This window comes from Centroberyx affinis, unplaced genomic scaffold (assembly GCF_046629955.1).
Source record: "Centroberyx affinis isolate AG114_WGS23_722 - 3 ecotype Tasmania unplaced genomic scaffold, CSIRO-AGI_Caff_v1 ptg002308l_1, whole genome shotgun sequence".
Taxonomy (NCBI): Eukaryota; Metazoa; Chordata; class Actinopteri; order Beryciformes; family Berycidae; genus Centroberyx; species Centroberyx affinis.
In genome coordinates this window covers 84808-99878 of record NW_027280580.1, presented here as the reverse complement: position 1 = coordinate 99878, position 15071 = coordinate 84808, and the positions used below count along the sequence as shown (strand labels likewise).

The 15071-nt window shown below is 39.9% G+C and overlaps 1 protein-coding gene across 1 annotated transcript in view; it reads left to right on the top strand.

The window, feature by feature from the left end:
• epb41l5 (erythrocyte membrane protein band 4.1 like 5) overlaps positions 1–11717 on the top strand; it is a 44507-nt gene extending 32790 nt beyond the window's left edge. The window contains exons 17-26 of the mRNA XM_071533026.1: positions 2368–2519; positions 3319–3416; positions 3698–3832; positions 4959–5026; positions 6547–6669; positions 8205–8286; positions 8929–9009; positions 10100–10162; positions 10507–10646; positions 11610–11717. Of these exons, the coding sequence (XP_071389127.1) occupies positions 2368–2519; positions 3319–3416; positions 3698–3832; positions 4959–5026; positions 6547–6669; positions 8205–8286; positions 8929–9009; positions 10100–10162; positions 10507–10646; positions 11610–11679 (1012 nt within the window). The 3' untranslated portion in view covers positions 11680–11717. The remainder of the gene's footprint in view (positions 1–2367; positions 2520–3318; positions 3417–3697; positions 3833–4958; positions 5027–6546; positions 6670–8204; positions 8287–8928; positions 9010–10099; positions 10163–10506; positions 10647–11609) is intronic.
• The last annotated feature ends 3354 nt before the right edge of the window (positions 11718–15071 follow it).

Here is a 15071-nt window from a genome sequence, read left to right as displayed (position 1 = left end):
TTGGTATGCTATGATCCAACCATCCAATGCAAAATAAGTTTTGGCTTACTTTGCATTTGGCTGATAGGTGTGTAGAGAAAGAAGTGGGTGTACACTGTATGCCTGCTTATACCCTCAGCTACATCACTGCACAACTGCTACTTGCACAGCTCAACCAATGAAGATGATTTTATATTATTATTATTGTTGTTAATTAGTTAAATGTTTACAACATAACTGTGACCAAAGGATGTATATCTATCCAAACTGCATATGTGTTTAAATCTTTGAGGAGAATAAAGACAGGCTTACGCCCAGCACAAAGAGCCTCCAGTCTTATACAGCTTTCTTTGTGTGTGTTAGACCCCCGTGCAACTTTATCACACTGTATACACACTGTTACTGAAGTAATACTATCAGCAATGTAACATGAGGGTTTTGAGCTCTAGTTCAGGGGGTTTACTGCCATTTTGTATCCTTTCCATTTGCTCTCATTCAAATTTAGCTACGAAAGATATTCCCAGACTGAGAAATGTTAGCCACAAGCTACTGGGTTTCTCCACTGTGCATGGTCTGTTGTTTTTTTGTATTGCTTTGTAAATATGCTACAGTCCTAGATCTAAAAAAAACATTGGAGATATCCAATGTAAAACAGAACAACTACATACTGTATTTTCTTTTCTTGTTTTGATTTTATGTAGGTTTTTTTTGTTTGTCTTGTTAAGGAAAACATTTGTCCGAGTATTTCTTTGCTGGCTTCTTCTGTCACACTTTGGCCCTTTCAGCACTAGTTAGTCAAGTGAGCCCAGGGCACGAGGGATAGAAACTGAAACCAGCTGTATCGAAACATCTTACAGAGGTGTGTGCGTACATAACTACGCTGTAATCTCACTACTGTCACATGACTTATGTCTGGTTCCAGACACACAGAAACCCCCTTTTCCTTTTGCTCTCTTTTTTTGGCTTGCTCCTTCCTTTGTGTGTGTGTGTTTGTGTGTCTAAGGGAGTATTTAGTGTTTGGGGGGGCAAGTGACATAACACTGGTATGCGTGTTTGATTTTTTTCTTCCCATGAGAGTTGAATTTCTCCTCACCGTCCATCCATTGTTCTCTGTTAACTTATTGGCTTAAGATAGGAACCAGACTTTTCATGGGTTGCTTTACATGCGTGTGCGTTTATATGTTTTTGATCCGAGTCCTCAGGCAAAGCTCTGTATTTCCTTTCCACACTCATGTCTGTGTGTGTATACACCTCTGCTTGTGTGTGTGTGTGTGTGTGTGTGTGTGTGTGTGTGTGTGCTGTGCTCTCCAGGCAGTATGTAGTAATATACGTCTCATCTTCCACCGTGTCTTCAGGCTACAGAGGTATGAGTGCCTCACAAGGTTGATAGAAGAGCTTCTTTCAAAACCCATGTATCAAATGTTTTGCTTCGGGTTGCTTTTATTACTGAGAATATGACAAAGTATCTTTCACACACAACTTATTGCTCCCTCTGAAGACTTATATCCACGGGCTGAAACATGCCTCTACCTCTGGGAAGATCTTTGATATTCGAGACTGTGATTTTTTTTTTTCTTTTTTTTTTTTTTTCAGGATTTAATTTTTTTGGACATGCAATTCCCATTCATTCCCAATGGAAGATAACTGATTCCATTGTTTTTGTATTCTTGATAACAACCCTCCATATTTTTAATACACTTTCATGGCTACATCGCTATACTTGGCAAAACATTGCACTCGAGCACCTTGATATACGTTAGAACTGGCTGACGTTAGCGATGGTGGTGATCATTGGAATTTGCTTTCTTTTCAGACTTTTGACAGCGGCTACCTTCCTGCCAACTTTTTGAATTTATTAATTCAGATATAGGTTATTCTTACTTGTCAGATACCACAAACAGATCTTTCCTTTAGAAATGGATTTATCCAAATATAAATTCAAATCTATTGGCCTAAACATGTTTTGTTTCGTTTTAATTTTCGTTTGTTTGTTGATAGGAAATTGATAATAAGATATTTTGTGTTATTGCCTAATAACAGCCAGATGTTATGTAGTGGTATCTTGATATTGTGGATTGGTATAATATTCTAAAATGGCATTCCCAGCTGCTAAAGGTAGGGCGCTATCATATGATCATGGGCCAGTTTGGCCAACTGTACAGAGTCCACTCACATCCTATGGAGGCCAGAGGTGAGTTGTATAGCTGAATAATTGTGAATCACTCTGGTGCACAAATCCTTGAAGTACATTATCTGTCTCTTTCCTTTCTATCTATTTGTATTTAAATGTAACCTTTCTCTCACCCCACCTTCTTTCATACCTTCTTTCCCCCTTCCTTCTCTCCTTCCTGCCCTCATCTCCTCCTCCTCTCTTTCTCTTATCTCTAGTATGCCCATGGTAGCTGACCTACTGGAGACCTGCATCGATGATGTCATCAGGACTCCTGTCGTTCCCATGGTGACAGCGACAGAGGAGGCGGGGCCAAGCGGCGCCCACTCCACCTCCAGCATCTCCGGGGAAGACGGGCTCTCTCTCTCTGGTGAGGCTCCAGAGAACCTTGCAAACACACCACACACACACACACACACAGTGTCTCTATGTGAGTAGGGGGTGGAGCATGGTGTGGAAATGAAAAAAATATATAGGACATTTTGGATGTTGCAGGACTCTAAACAAGCTAGCAGAAATGACTAGAAATCTACTTTTAGAAACTATTTTTAAAAAATCACTAATCCTAATAATCTCCCCAACAATATGGCATCAATCCATGAGACTGAGACTTTCCTTGCTCAACTTGGTTGATTATATCCTGCAAACCTATTTCCTCAAAAGAGTGGGATGTTCTCCCAGCCACCACTCACACTCACTCATGGCTCATTAACTTCTTACACGTTTACACAGCCTCTGCACACATTTTGCAATTATTTTCAACGGCCGTCCTACTTAATGAGAAGAAAAAGCATACATTAAGTCACGTAGTTAATAAGCCCCCAAGCTGATTACATGGTTCATGTTGTTAATGGTTGAGTTATAGACGAGAGAGAGAGAGAGAGAGAGAGAGAAGAAAGGAGGTGAAATACTTCTTAACCTAATCATATCACTTAGAATTTCCTTTTAGTAATAATATTAATTATGTATATTTTGTGTATGTGTGCACACTTCACCTCAATAATCCATCATGGCATTAACATATGATTAGATCCAATTATCCAGAATGATGACCACTCTGAATAAATGAATGAATACAACAGGTTTTGTGTGTGTGTTAATGTGTCTATTTGTGTTCATCTGTGTGCGTGCGTGTGTGTGTGTGTGTGTGTGTGTGTGTGTCTCCTCAGAAGTGGCAGCTCGTCTGAAGCAGCTGGAGTTGGAGAGCAATCCTCTCCCTATTCCTCCGAGAAACAACATCAATGTGAACATGGCCATGAACAATCAGGTAGATGGCCGTTTGTTTGTACATTATTTCTGCTTTATTTGATAAAACATGCATCAATCTTACCCCAGGACTTAAGTGAGACTGGCACTCAAACTAATGAAAACCTACTGTTGCCCTCTAGATTTAGGCATTTTGACTCACCCAGCTCACTGAGAGGCACCCATGACTTTGTTTTTAGCCACGATTAGGTAGAGGCAGATTGATTTCTTTAGCTCGGTTTGACTAAAACTGAGAGAAAACTGAGATTTTGTGTCTGTGTGTGTCCTGTCCCGCCCCTTCAGGAGGATGTGGTGAAGCTGACAGAGAAGTGTGGCCTCAGCAGTGTGGGCAGCAGTCCAGTTATCACTCCACTGCGCCCCCCGGAGGATCTGAAGAGTAACATCCTCAAAGCACAGGCCGAGGCTGCTGCCCTCAAGGTGAGCAACAGACTCCACAAACCTGCAAAAATAATAGCTATGAAGCGGAGAGAAGCAAGATGATACACATGATATAATATTGTCATGATACATAAGAGTTAATACGATAGTGCTGCATTGTATTGCTCTTCAGTATTTATCCTTTCATTTGACTGGTGAAAAGGGCTAAGATAATATCCCTGAGGGCAATGTAAAGTCAAAAGTAAATAGTGAATGCCACTATTGCCATATTGTGGTTTGGAAGCCCCTCATAAAACTGGTGCCACAAAAATGTCTGGAACTGCTTTAAGGCTCCAGTGAACCAGGTTTTATTTTCTTCAAATCTCGTTCTCAAGCAAACTATCACAGAGCATTAGGGAACTAATTGCAGCCTTGTTGATTTCAATGGTATTACTGTTTCCAGATAGTTTGTGTGCTAATGTTGTGAGTGAATGGATTTTGAATGCTGGGGACACCAAATGGAGTAAACTGATCTATGGATTTCTTGTATGCTGCATCTGCTCTTCATTGATCATATGTGTATTCTTCTGCTGTATTGATGTAAAAATGTGCTGCTTGTGATGCGAGGCAATTATGAGAATGAGTGCTTGTCTCATTCTTTTTAGTGTCTTGTCCACTTTTGTGGGTCAAGTCCAGTAAAGTTTGTCATACACATACAAAAGTGCAATAAGTATGATATTTCCAGTCACAAAATGACCATAATATATCTGCAGGGGTTTGATGGGGTTGTTGATTAATACCAATGACTCAACAATTACTTGGCCAGGTGCTGAGATTTATGGCCTTTAAAACTCACTATTCACTCTTTTGGATTTAAAAAAAAACTCCCCACCCCTTTAATATGACTTACCCTATAATTCTGGGCTTCCATGTGTGAGCTTCAGCACCATTTACTTCTCAAATGCTAGTTGCTAAATCTGGTTTTATAGCTATTTCAGGAATGTGTAATTAGTGTCGTGGTTATGAGGTTTTATCAAGTGGAACAGAGATGCAAATCTGTATCGATCTCTTTCTTTCATTTGATCATTCCCTCTTCATATTTCTCTTTCACCAGCGCTCTCTGTCTCTCCATGTGTTGTTTTCACCCTTTCAATTGCTCTGTCTCTCTCTCTGTCTTTCTGTGTAGGGGTCTTTGGAGGAACAAGGTGTCATGGCGGGAGATAAAAACTGTAACCTGCAGGAGGCTGCTGCCAGGTTTGACCACACACACACACACACACACACAAAGTAATTAGTCATTCTTCAATATCTGTTATAATTTCACAACTGTAATTACGGAAAAATTTGTTGTTACTTCAACTTTACCCCAAAATTTTACCACTTGCTGAATCAACAGTTGTTCATGGAAAAGAAAAGAGTTCCACATTAAATTAAAAAATAAAAATAAAAAATAGATGTTGAAAATGTCACTTCTAAGGCTTCCATGATTTATTCAACTATGCTCAGTATCTATAGGTGCATTACTAGCACCATGCTGCATTTAAACAATATAAATTCTCTTTGAAATTAAACGATGAAAGCTCCTTTTGGGGAAAAAAACCCCAAAACAAGACAGTAGAAAGCACATGTGCACACACTAATGTTGGACCCATGGAGAAAAGCCCTTCCTCTTCCACGCTTCACTGTCTTGATATGTGACTGGGCCTCTTCCCTCCTCCTTCTTCCTGAGTCACCCCAACTGTCAACACGCTGCCTCAGCCAATCACAGCTCACTCTGCTGCTAGAGCTGATTATCTACTTGAATAGTCATGAGGATTATTAGCATAACTCAAAACATGACATCACCCGCCGCTCATTTCTATAGGCAAGGCTCCACAGTTTGATTGACAGGCGTGGACATTGCTGAGTTTTTTCTTCTGCATGACAAGCAGCCTTTTTGAGGCAAAGTAAATGGGTATTCTTGCTTTCAGCAGGTTTGACATTTGGAGAATGAGCCACACTAAATGTGTTGAGCAGAGTGGGCTATAAGGATCATAGTCCCAAAATGCTATCGGTCATAATCTTTGACAAAATTACTCTTTTAAAAATGAAGGTATTGATAATAAAGCCTTGATGAAAATACATTCTAGTTATAGAATAGTTAAGAGTTTAGACAATTTCTCCCTTTTCTTTATTTTAATTTTTCTCCCCTGTCCTTTACATCCCCTTCAAATTCTGATTTAGTCTAATAAGTCAATGGTAGACTTGAACTGTAGTGTAATACAATAGAATTGATCCTGTCCTGTGAGTCATGGCTTTTCTATGCAAATCAGACTATATTGTTGCTCCAGGGATACACATTACATAGGCACAAACAAAATTGCAGATTTTTTTTCCCCCCATAGCTACTTACCTACTATCTCTTATTGCTGAAAATTGGCAGAAAATCTTTCTTACACACACAATACTAAATGTAGCACATTTCATGTAGCTTTCATTTACACACAACAGATTTTCAGAAAAAAGGACACAGACAATGAAAAGAAAATTATGCACTTCTGTTTTTGGCCCACACATGACTCATCAGAGAGTTATTGTTTCAGTCCAGTGTATAATCCAACTACTGCTTCAACACTGCAGTGAGGCAACAAATAAATGAACTCAATGTACCGAAGCATTTTCTTTTGTAATTTAACATATAGCATTTGTGTGTCTATGGGTGCATTGGTGCTTTTGTCCATATGTACCCTTACATGATTTTATATGTATGTGTTTGTGCGTATGTCTGTTTCCAGGCTGAAGGTGCGTACTGGGCGTATGGGCAGTAACTCGTCTCTGTCTGTTAGCGGTCGTCCCGACAGACAAGACTCCTGGGATCTGCTCAAGCCAACCACACTGGTCTCATCAGCAGGGGCCAGGTCAGTGTGTGTGTGTGTGTGTGTGTGTGTTTTGAGTGTATGCATGTAGAAGGTACTTCTTCTGTGTATAATTTGTACTGTGATTGTGCTTGTTTTCGTTTAAATTATATGGTATATAGTGTATGTGCCGTATTATACTCTCTGTATGTGCTTATTGGGAACGTAAGAGAGAGAGAGAAGGAAGAGAGAGAACAGATTAGCGGAGGAGGGGATCTGTGACGGTGCCTGCAGGTTCCTAATCCTCCTGGGAGGACTGGGACACACACACACACACACACACACCCACAGACACACATACATATATCTCAATTTTCCAATAGAGCCTCCTCTCCACTCCTTGTCTCTTTTACCTAACAATAAGTCCAAATTCACGATGAATTCAGTGAATATGGTCATTACCATTTTAACTAAATAACGGTGTTCATCTCTGTTAAATTCTTCAAATATAATTTCAGTCATACAGGAGTTCTGTCTTGGATTAATTATGACTGCCATCATCATTTCCAAGTCAGGATGAATCAAATTAATATGGTTCATCCTCTCTGTTGCAATTGCAAATCAGTAGACCCACATTTTGTGTTACTTTCAGTGGTGTTAGTGTTTGAACACACATTACATAATGACCAGATTCATCTAACCTACTTCAACTGTTACAGCACTGAGAGTAGGAAGAAAGAGAATTGTTTTGACCATTGAGATGTGAGGGAGGAAGAAATGAAGGATGATAGGAAAAAGAAGTAATGATGTGAGTAGGTTTAGAGGGAAAGAAAGGGGGGGTGTTGCAGAAACTGGGGCACGCCTAGATTAGAGGACCCACCTGTTTTTTTTTCTTTAGTTGCCTATGAGCACCAACATCACTGACACAAGGCCTGTGTTACAGAACTGTATAATTACCATACAGATAACTTCATGAGCCTGCATTCGCCCAAACCGGCCATAAAATATAGATGCGATACAGCCCACTATCATCCATTGGAGACAAAGGTGGCTCTTGCTCTTTATCATAGCTCTTTGCTGACATCTGTTGGTGTGTTTGAGTAATGCATGTGTGTGTCAGTGTTGAGTCACATGACTGCAGTTCTGCCTGGATACTGCTGGGGCCCCTGCTCAATAATTGTATACAGTAAAATGATACACAAATACATAGAAGCTTGACTTGGCAATTCACAAGGGCCGTATGGCCCCAGGCTCATGGATGTGGCAAATGCTCATATTATTTAGGATGTTTTTCTCCTACATGGAGACTGGAGACTCGTGATTAAAATGGTAGCAGAACTAAAATTGCCCTAGGAATTGGTTTATTGAGGATTCTCTTGAATTATTTGTACAACACTGTCAATTAGCAAATACATGAGGAACATGCCAAGTAAAATGTTTTCTCAGATCTACTCTATCAAAGGGAAATTATTTTCGTAATAACAGTGTCAGGAATTTGTAACGTATTCCTATTAATATTTCTGAAGTTTTTACCAAGTGGAACAGAAATCTGGAGTTCTCTCTCCTCCACTAATTTTCTCCCTTGTTCCTCTCATCAGTGTTGAGATGCTTGCTGAAGATCTGGTCCCCTCTGCTCCCATGATGCTCTCTGAGTCTGCCAGCGAAGGCATGGCACCAAAGGTAATGCAAAGTAGAGATTAACTATTGTTGACTATTAACCATTGTACTGCTGTTACATTAGTGACAGTGGGGGAGTTATATTTGTTTCCATGGGAGTCTGTACTACAAAGTGTTTACCATGAGTAGATTTCAATGCTGCTGTTGTGTCACTCAGATCTCACTAGCTACATTTGTTACATTTCTGCCATCACATCAGTAAGTTATGGCACATGTATTACACATTATAAGGGTACAGGTACATGTGCACATACAGTATCTTGACTATTATGCCCAACCGATCCGCCTCACACAATAGGTATTCCCTAGTAATAAAGATGGGCTTGACTTGTGAAGGGTGACTGTACCAAAAGCAGCAGCAATGAATAAAATGGATCTACTTCTGGATGCAGAAATTCCAGCTGTCGTTTGTGTGACTGATCATATGCATTACAGAACGTACTGATATGAATGAAAGAAGCTTAAACACTATGCTGGGCCTCCGCTGTCCTAGTGTGACAGGCTGTTTGTCTTTCATTCACATGTCATCCTGAACCAAGTGTGGATAGCTGATTTTTCTACATTAGTTGTCTATAACTAGATGTAGATGTGTTTCTTTGTTGTTCATATGTTGTTGTGGTAAAGATTGGATGTGTCACTCTGCAGGTTAAAGCAGAAGAGGTGGACCTGCAGACTGCTGCCCCACTGTCTGACAACCTGATTGACTTCACTGACCCGACTCCTGTGGCAAGTCTAAATATTATTCACTCCCCAGTTGCAAGTCTATATATCAGTCGTGTATTCCCCTGTATTTTAAGCCTGTTGTGACCACTCCTGTGTCTCTTTGTAATGTAATTAGGAATTTGTTTCTTTGCGTAACTCCTGAGAAACATGTATGTCACCTATAGACTTTATATTGATAGAAAGGTAATTCCCATTCAAATCTACACTCCTGAATGGTCATTTGGCTGGTACACTTACAATGGCTGCCATAGAATGCTTGATAATGTTGTCATGGAAATCAGTGTTGATTTGGTGCATGAGACTCAGAAAGCTGATGTGTTGCCATGGCAGCGGCATCATTTAGATGAACATTCCAGTGGCAGTTGTGATGAACATTCTAACTCTCTGAGTCTCATGTTCTGTCCACACATGAAACGAAGTTCATTTATATGGCAACAAAATTATATGGAAGCCATGTTAGGTGTACCAAAAGAAATTACCATGATACACTAGGAAGTGTCCTTTCTATCCGTTCAAGTTATGTGATGTCACTAGAGGGGTCAGAGTTCAGGGTCAGCCATTTTGCAGTGCCCCTGCAGCTGGTTTCAAGTTTCAAGTTTATTTCTACAGCCCTTTATCACAGCCTGTCTCAAAGGACTTTACAGAGAATGAGCCTAACTAGATCTAACTGATCAACAATCAACCATAGAGCAGAATGATATAGGACAAACATCAGGAAGAGCAAGACACACAAAAACAGATTTTAGCAAGACATAACAGCCTACCTATTCTACATAGCCTAATCTACCCAGCATCACCAGCCTTAGACCCTCAATGCATACAATGCATGGTATGGGTTCAGCGCATTGCTCAGGGGCACTGGGGAGGATTAAACCCTTAGGATTTAACCTGTGCAAGCCTGTAACCATTCAAGAAATGGTCTCATTCTCACTCATTCTCCCATTGTAGGTCTATATATAATCATGTGGTATTAGCACAAGAGCAGGTCCCACAATCTAAAAACCTCATGCTTCATTAACCTGGTTCCCTTTAAGGCTTGTCTTAGTCTTAATGGGTGATGGAGCGTAACAGTTGTTTTCTGGTTGTGTTCCAGCTACCGCCAGTGCAGCAGCCCAAACCTGTCATCACCCCTCGCTGGATCATTCCTACTACTGCTGTGAGTAACCAATATCTGTCTGTCTGTCTTTTTAGCTGTCTGCCTCTTCTTTTGCTCAGCTTGTCTACCGGTCTGTCTGGCTGTTCCTCTGTGTCTGCTTGTCTGCCTGCCTCTTTCTCCACAAACTCTCGGTGGAAATTTCTGAGGAGATTTTGATGTGCAGTTAAATATTTTCATTTGTATCCTCCTGTCCTGAAAATTGAGTCAATGGCGATGCAAGGCTTTTTTTTCCTCAAAGGCACTTCCAGATGAGGATGCTTACATAGCTGCTGTACACCTTGGCTGATGTAGAGGCTATGTAGCGACTGACCTCCTTCCTTGTCCCCCGTCCCGTTCTAATGCAGCCTCCTGGTGTCTTTACTAACGGCCTGCTCGACCTCGACCCCCCTGCTAAGGTCACCCCTCTTCTCCCTGCAGATGGGGGTGCAGCTCTCACCCCAGCCCTCCCCCACCTCGCTCACACCCATAACATCATCGCCACCAGGTAAAATCCTTTGTAAATATACCTTTGCTGGGATGGATTTGAACGCATGCAGTCGAAGCATATTTTTCCAAGTAAGCTTTTTAGTGCGCTGAGCCCTGCTGGTTGAATGGGGAAATGCACAAATAAAAATGCAAGAATATCTGCTCAGGTTATGTTGTTAGAAATCGTCTATCCTCTCTATCTTCAACACTGAAATGTGACTATTCTAATGTTGCTGTTTCACCTATAAGAGGAAAAAGCAGAGCTGGCATACATGTCTAGATCTGTTTTTGTGGGATCAAGATTTTTTTATTGCTTTTCAAAAAAGGACAGATTACAAACACTTATCACCAGTGACAGTATGGGGATAAAAGAAAGAAACTCTTGCTTAGATCGTTTACTTTGATTTGAAACTTTGATAAATAGTGCTGTAGTTTCTCAACCATGTTTATACTAAAAGGGCAGAGTTTATACTGCCCCACCAGTGACCTCACCACCCCATTGAAATTTCTAATCTTCTCTGAAAACCATCTCAAAATGTGGTGTATGATTACCTGCACCAGTCACAATCCCACTGCAAAAGAGCTTCATACTCAACCAGTATTTTGCTTGGGATGCTAAATTGGGATGTAAATATCCTTTATCTGCAGTTTGGGGTTTTTTTCTTACTAAAATAGCGCTCCCCTATGTTAAGAAATTGTTTCATGATTCTGAAACTAGACCAACTTACTGACAGTATATTTTTAAAATGCTAACAATGCATGAGCATCAGAGGGGGAAAACCAACCAGTGGAATTCAGCTCTCAGATTTTTTCAAGCTGTTATGATTGTTTTTTCAGGACACTAACAATATGCTCATTACTTTCTAATCAGTATGGAAGTGTATCTTTAATGCTTTCACCAGCAAGGTGGATGGTACAAATCTCTATCTATGAGGCACTTTTAATTTCTTTGTTGTACATGTTTCCCTCCTGTGTCCCATAGCATTGTGGGTCAGCAGCCAGCCTCGGACGATGGAGCCAAACCCAGAGGTCTCCTGACCACTGAGCTCTGAGGAGGGATGAGGAGCAGCCATCACAACACCCTTCTCCCTTACAGCTTCCCCACCTCATCCTGTCACCCACCTATCCTCTCCACCCCTACACAAGCAAACTGGGCCAGGTTGAGCTGAACACTGAGCGCTAAGGGGAATGTGGAACCAGGGAAGAGGCACTCCCAACCACAAATATAATTTCGCCAACACTGACTACACTTGTAATTCCATCACATGGATCCCCAGATGTTTCTTAAAAGTCCCTAAAAAAACCCAACTCAGCTAGTTGTTATTCCTATGATCTTGAATTGTTCAGTGCAGATTTGTATAAATGAACAAAGCTCTCAAAGATTTAAAAAAAGATTAAGTGAGGCTAATCTGTAGTATCAAGTGGCACTTTTCTGGAGTTGCAATATTGACAGTAAATAGAAGACTGACTTTGAGCAAATTGCAAATATGCAGGGTGTCACTAGGGGTACAATTTCTCTTTCAGAGCTGTTAACCATAGCATGATAAAAAGCAAAATTTTTATGACATGGTTCAAACAAACCCCAAATCTCCAAATCAACCCATCATTCACTGTTAATGTGTCAGCTCCAGTATATGCCATTCGACATCATATCAAAGTCACAAATCTTGATTCTCTTTATTGCAGCTTTGAGAGTGATGTTCGTGAACTGATTGAACTCTCCTACATCTTAAAAATAACACCTAACTTGTTTCTTAGTGTAGATTTTCCCCTTTGATCACTATTTCCCCTTTGGTCACTATTACCAGCGCCATCACCTTGTAGCTGACTACTGTGCTGCTAGCACAAGAACAGTCTCAATACCCCCAGCTTTTTGCTACACAGTTGCAAAATGCATGCTGTCATGGTACTGTAAGGCACTTTGGATAAAAGCATCCATCAGTTCTTCAAGTGGCTTATGGATGGGTAGCCTCTTCCAGTACTGCATTCCACTCTGGATATAAAATTCCCTTTTGTCCTCTTTGTTGCGTCAGTGAAGAATCTGCACCAGCACCAGAGAAAATGTCTTTGTTTTGTTTCATTTGGGTTGTTTATCACTGATAATGTGTACCACTGGATCTCTGCTACTCTGAGCTTTTTCTGCACAATCACAGATCACACTGCATGTAGAGCTGTTGAATAGTTGCCGAATAACACTGGATGAAAGACTGAAAAGAAAAGGCTGTAAAATGAAAGAAAGTGACTATATGAGTCAGTTCTGAGAGATGGCCACATGATATAGACTCTTGAGATAATGAAACTTCTGTGGATATGATATTGTACATTTCTTGTAGTTCACTACAAACCTTTTTTATACACAGTTAACACACACTCATGCATACATGAGTCCCTCTTAAACTAGGCCTGATAGCAGCCACTGGATATGAACATTTTTATTTTTTTGCATTTGTCTGAAGAATCACTGGATTAACATCGCCACACTGGACCTTGAAATGGACACTTTCAATAGGATGATGATAGAGACGACTACTTCAGTTTCTACTGACAAATGACAAATATGTTCTTACTTTTTTGTCTTTTTTGGATGTTTTTATTTGCCCAACACTTTTTGAGTTCATACATTTCGGTACCGGCATCATGAAGGATTTAACACCAGCATTGAAAGTTACTTTTGTGTTTGTTTGTCTTTGGACTGTCTGTGTTTGACTGTTCCATAAACTCTTATCATGGCTTGGAGTCAAGGCTGGCTGCACAATAACATGAGTTTTTAGCCACGGGAGCCAACCAGTCATATTGTATCTAAAATGTGATCCTATCCTTTGCTCTCACTTGAAGCCACTGCTTCCATTTGTGTCAGTTTTGCATATCCACCCTAATTTAAATTAAACTGGGAATGTAAAATGCTGCAAGTGAAAGCAACCTGTTATCAGACCGAGGTCAGTTGCTATTGAAATCCCTTTCAGTTTACTTTGAATATTTGCTAGAGTCTGCCTGGAGTAAAAAGTGGACAATTTTTGCAGTTTTGGGGTAATCTGATTGGTTTCAGTTAGTAATTTGACCCTGGTATAAAAATGGCTCCTGGTGTAAACATGTTGTAGTTGCTACCCTGCCTTATTGAGATGAATGTATTCAAATTGTCTCATCTGAGAATGCTGGAGATGCTGTAAGGTAATATCACTATGAATTTTAAGTCTAGTGTTCGTGTTATATCAACTATGAATGATATGATTTATAACTGGAGGAAAACACATTTAAAATATCTTAAGAGTTGGTTTTGCGGACATGAATTAGGACTTTTCTGATTATAATGCACATAGATTCCTAAAGGGTAGAACTTATAGAAAGTAATCTCTTGCATCTTTCAACCATCCCATCATAACTCAATCTCATTTAAAACACCAAGTCTGGACCCGCAATCAAGTTACCTATGTGTGTGAGAACTGTTAAGTTTTCCCCTTGTGATGTTGCTGGCATTATCCGTTGTGAATAAGGGAAACTGACACTTTTACAATGTCGTTTTAACAGTGTCAATTTCACCTGTCGTAATTTATACTACTAAGTGTAATGGTTACTATATGAAGTGTTTAGGTAACAGTTATAATGTATTCTCAGTATAATGGCATCAGCCGGCTGTAGATATGAAGTAGATTTATATATATTTTTGAAAATGAAGACGGCAGTATTGTTACCCCACGCTGAGGAGAATTTCAGCGCTGAGGTGTTTTATAATTACAACAGAGCAGCAGAAAACAAATTGCTGATCAAACCGGCTGCCTCAACTGGCTGGAAAGACTTTGAGAAGAACAGAACATCTGTTTTTGTGATGTCTTGAATGCAATTTTATATAATCTTCTTTTTTTTTCTGGAATACTTAACCACCATTCAGTAAAGCTTTGTTAGTAAGCAATTCTGTATTTTTTTTTTTTTTTTTTTTGTATTCACTATATGGCTAATGTCAAACTGATTTGCCTGGAAAGAACATTATCTGTGATTTCAGCTGGATTTACAGAAGACCAGAGAATCTGTTTTCCAACTCAATGTGAACCAGATGTGATTTTTTTTTTTTTTTTGCCACGTTAAACCAGCCATGAAAAGATTAGATCTGGATCACTTGAAGGGAAATAATCAGATTTTCTATTCTTGTGTAAATCCAAACTGTCTATGATAAGAAGCGAAGTATACCTGTTGTATCCGCATCAGAAATGTAGCGATAGCGGCTGACTCAGCTGAGAGGTCTGTTTATTCAAAATATTTTTTAAACCGCTATATCTGAGTTGATTTTACTAGTGTAACCATAACTCGTTTAAGGAAGTACTTAAGTAACAAAGTAAGTGCAATTTTTTTGCCGTAGCTCTCAGAAGGTATTTTAATTTATTTTTGTTTTTTTGTAAGAGCACCCTTTTATCCACCTTAAGTATAAAGGAAAAACTCGCCCTACAACAGA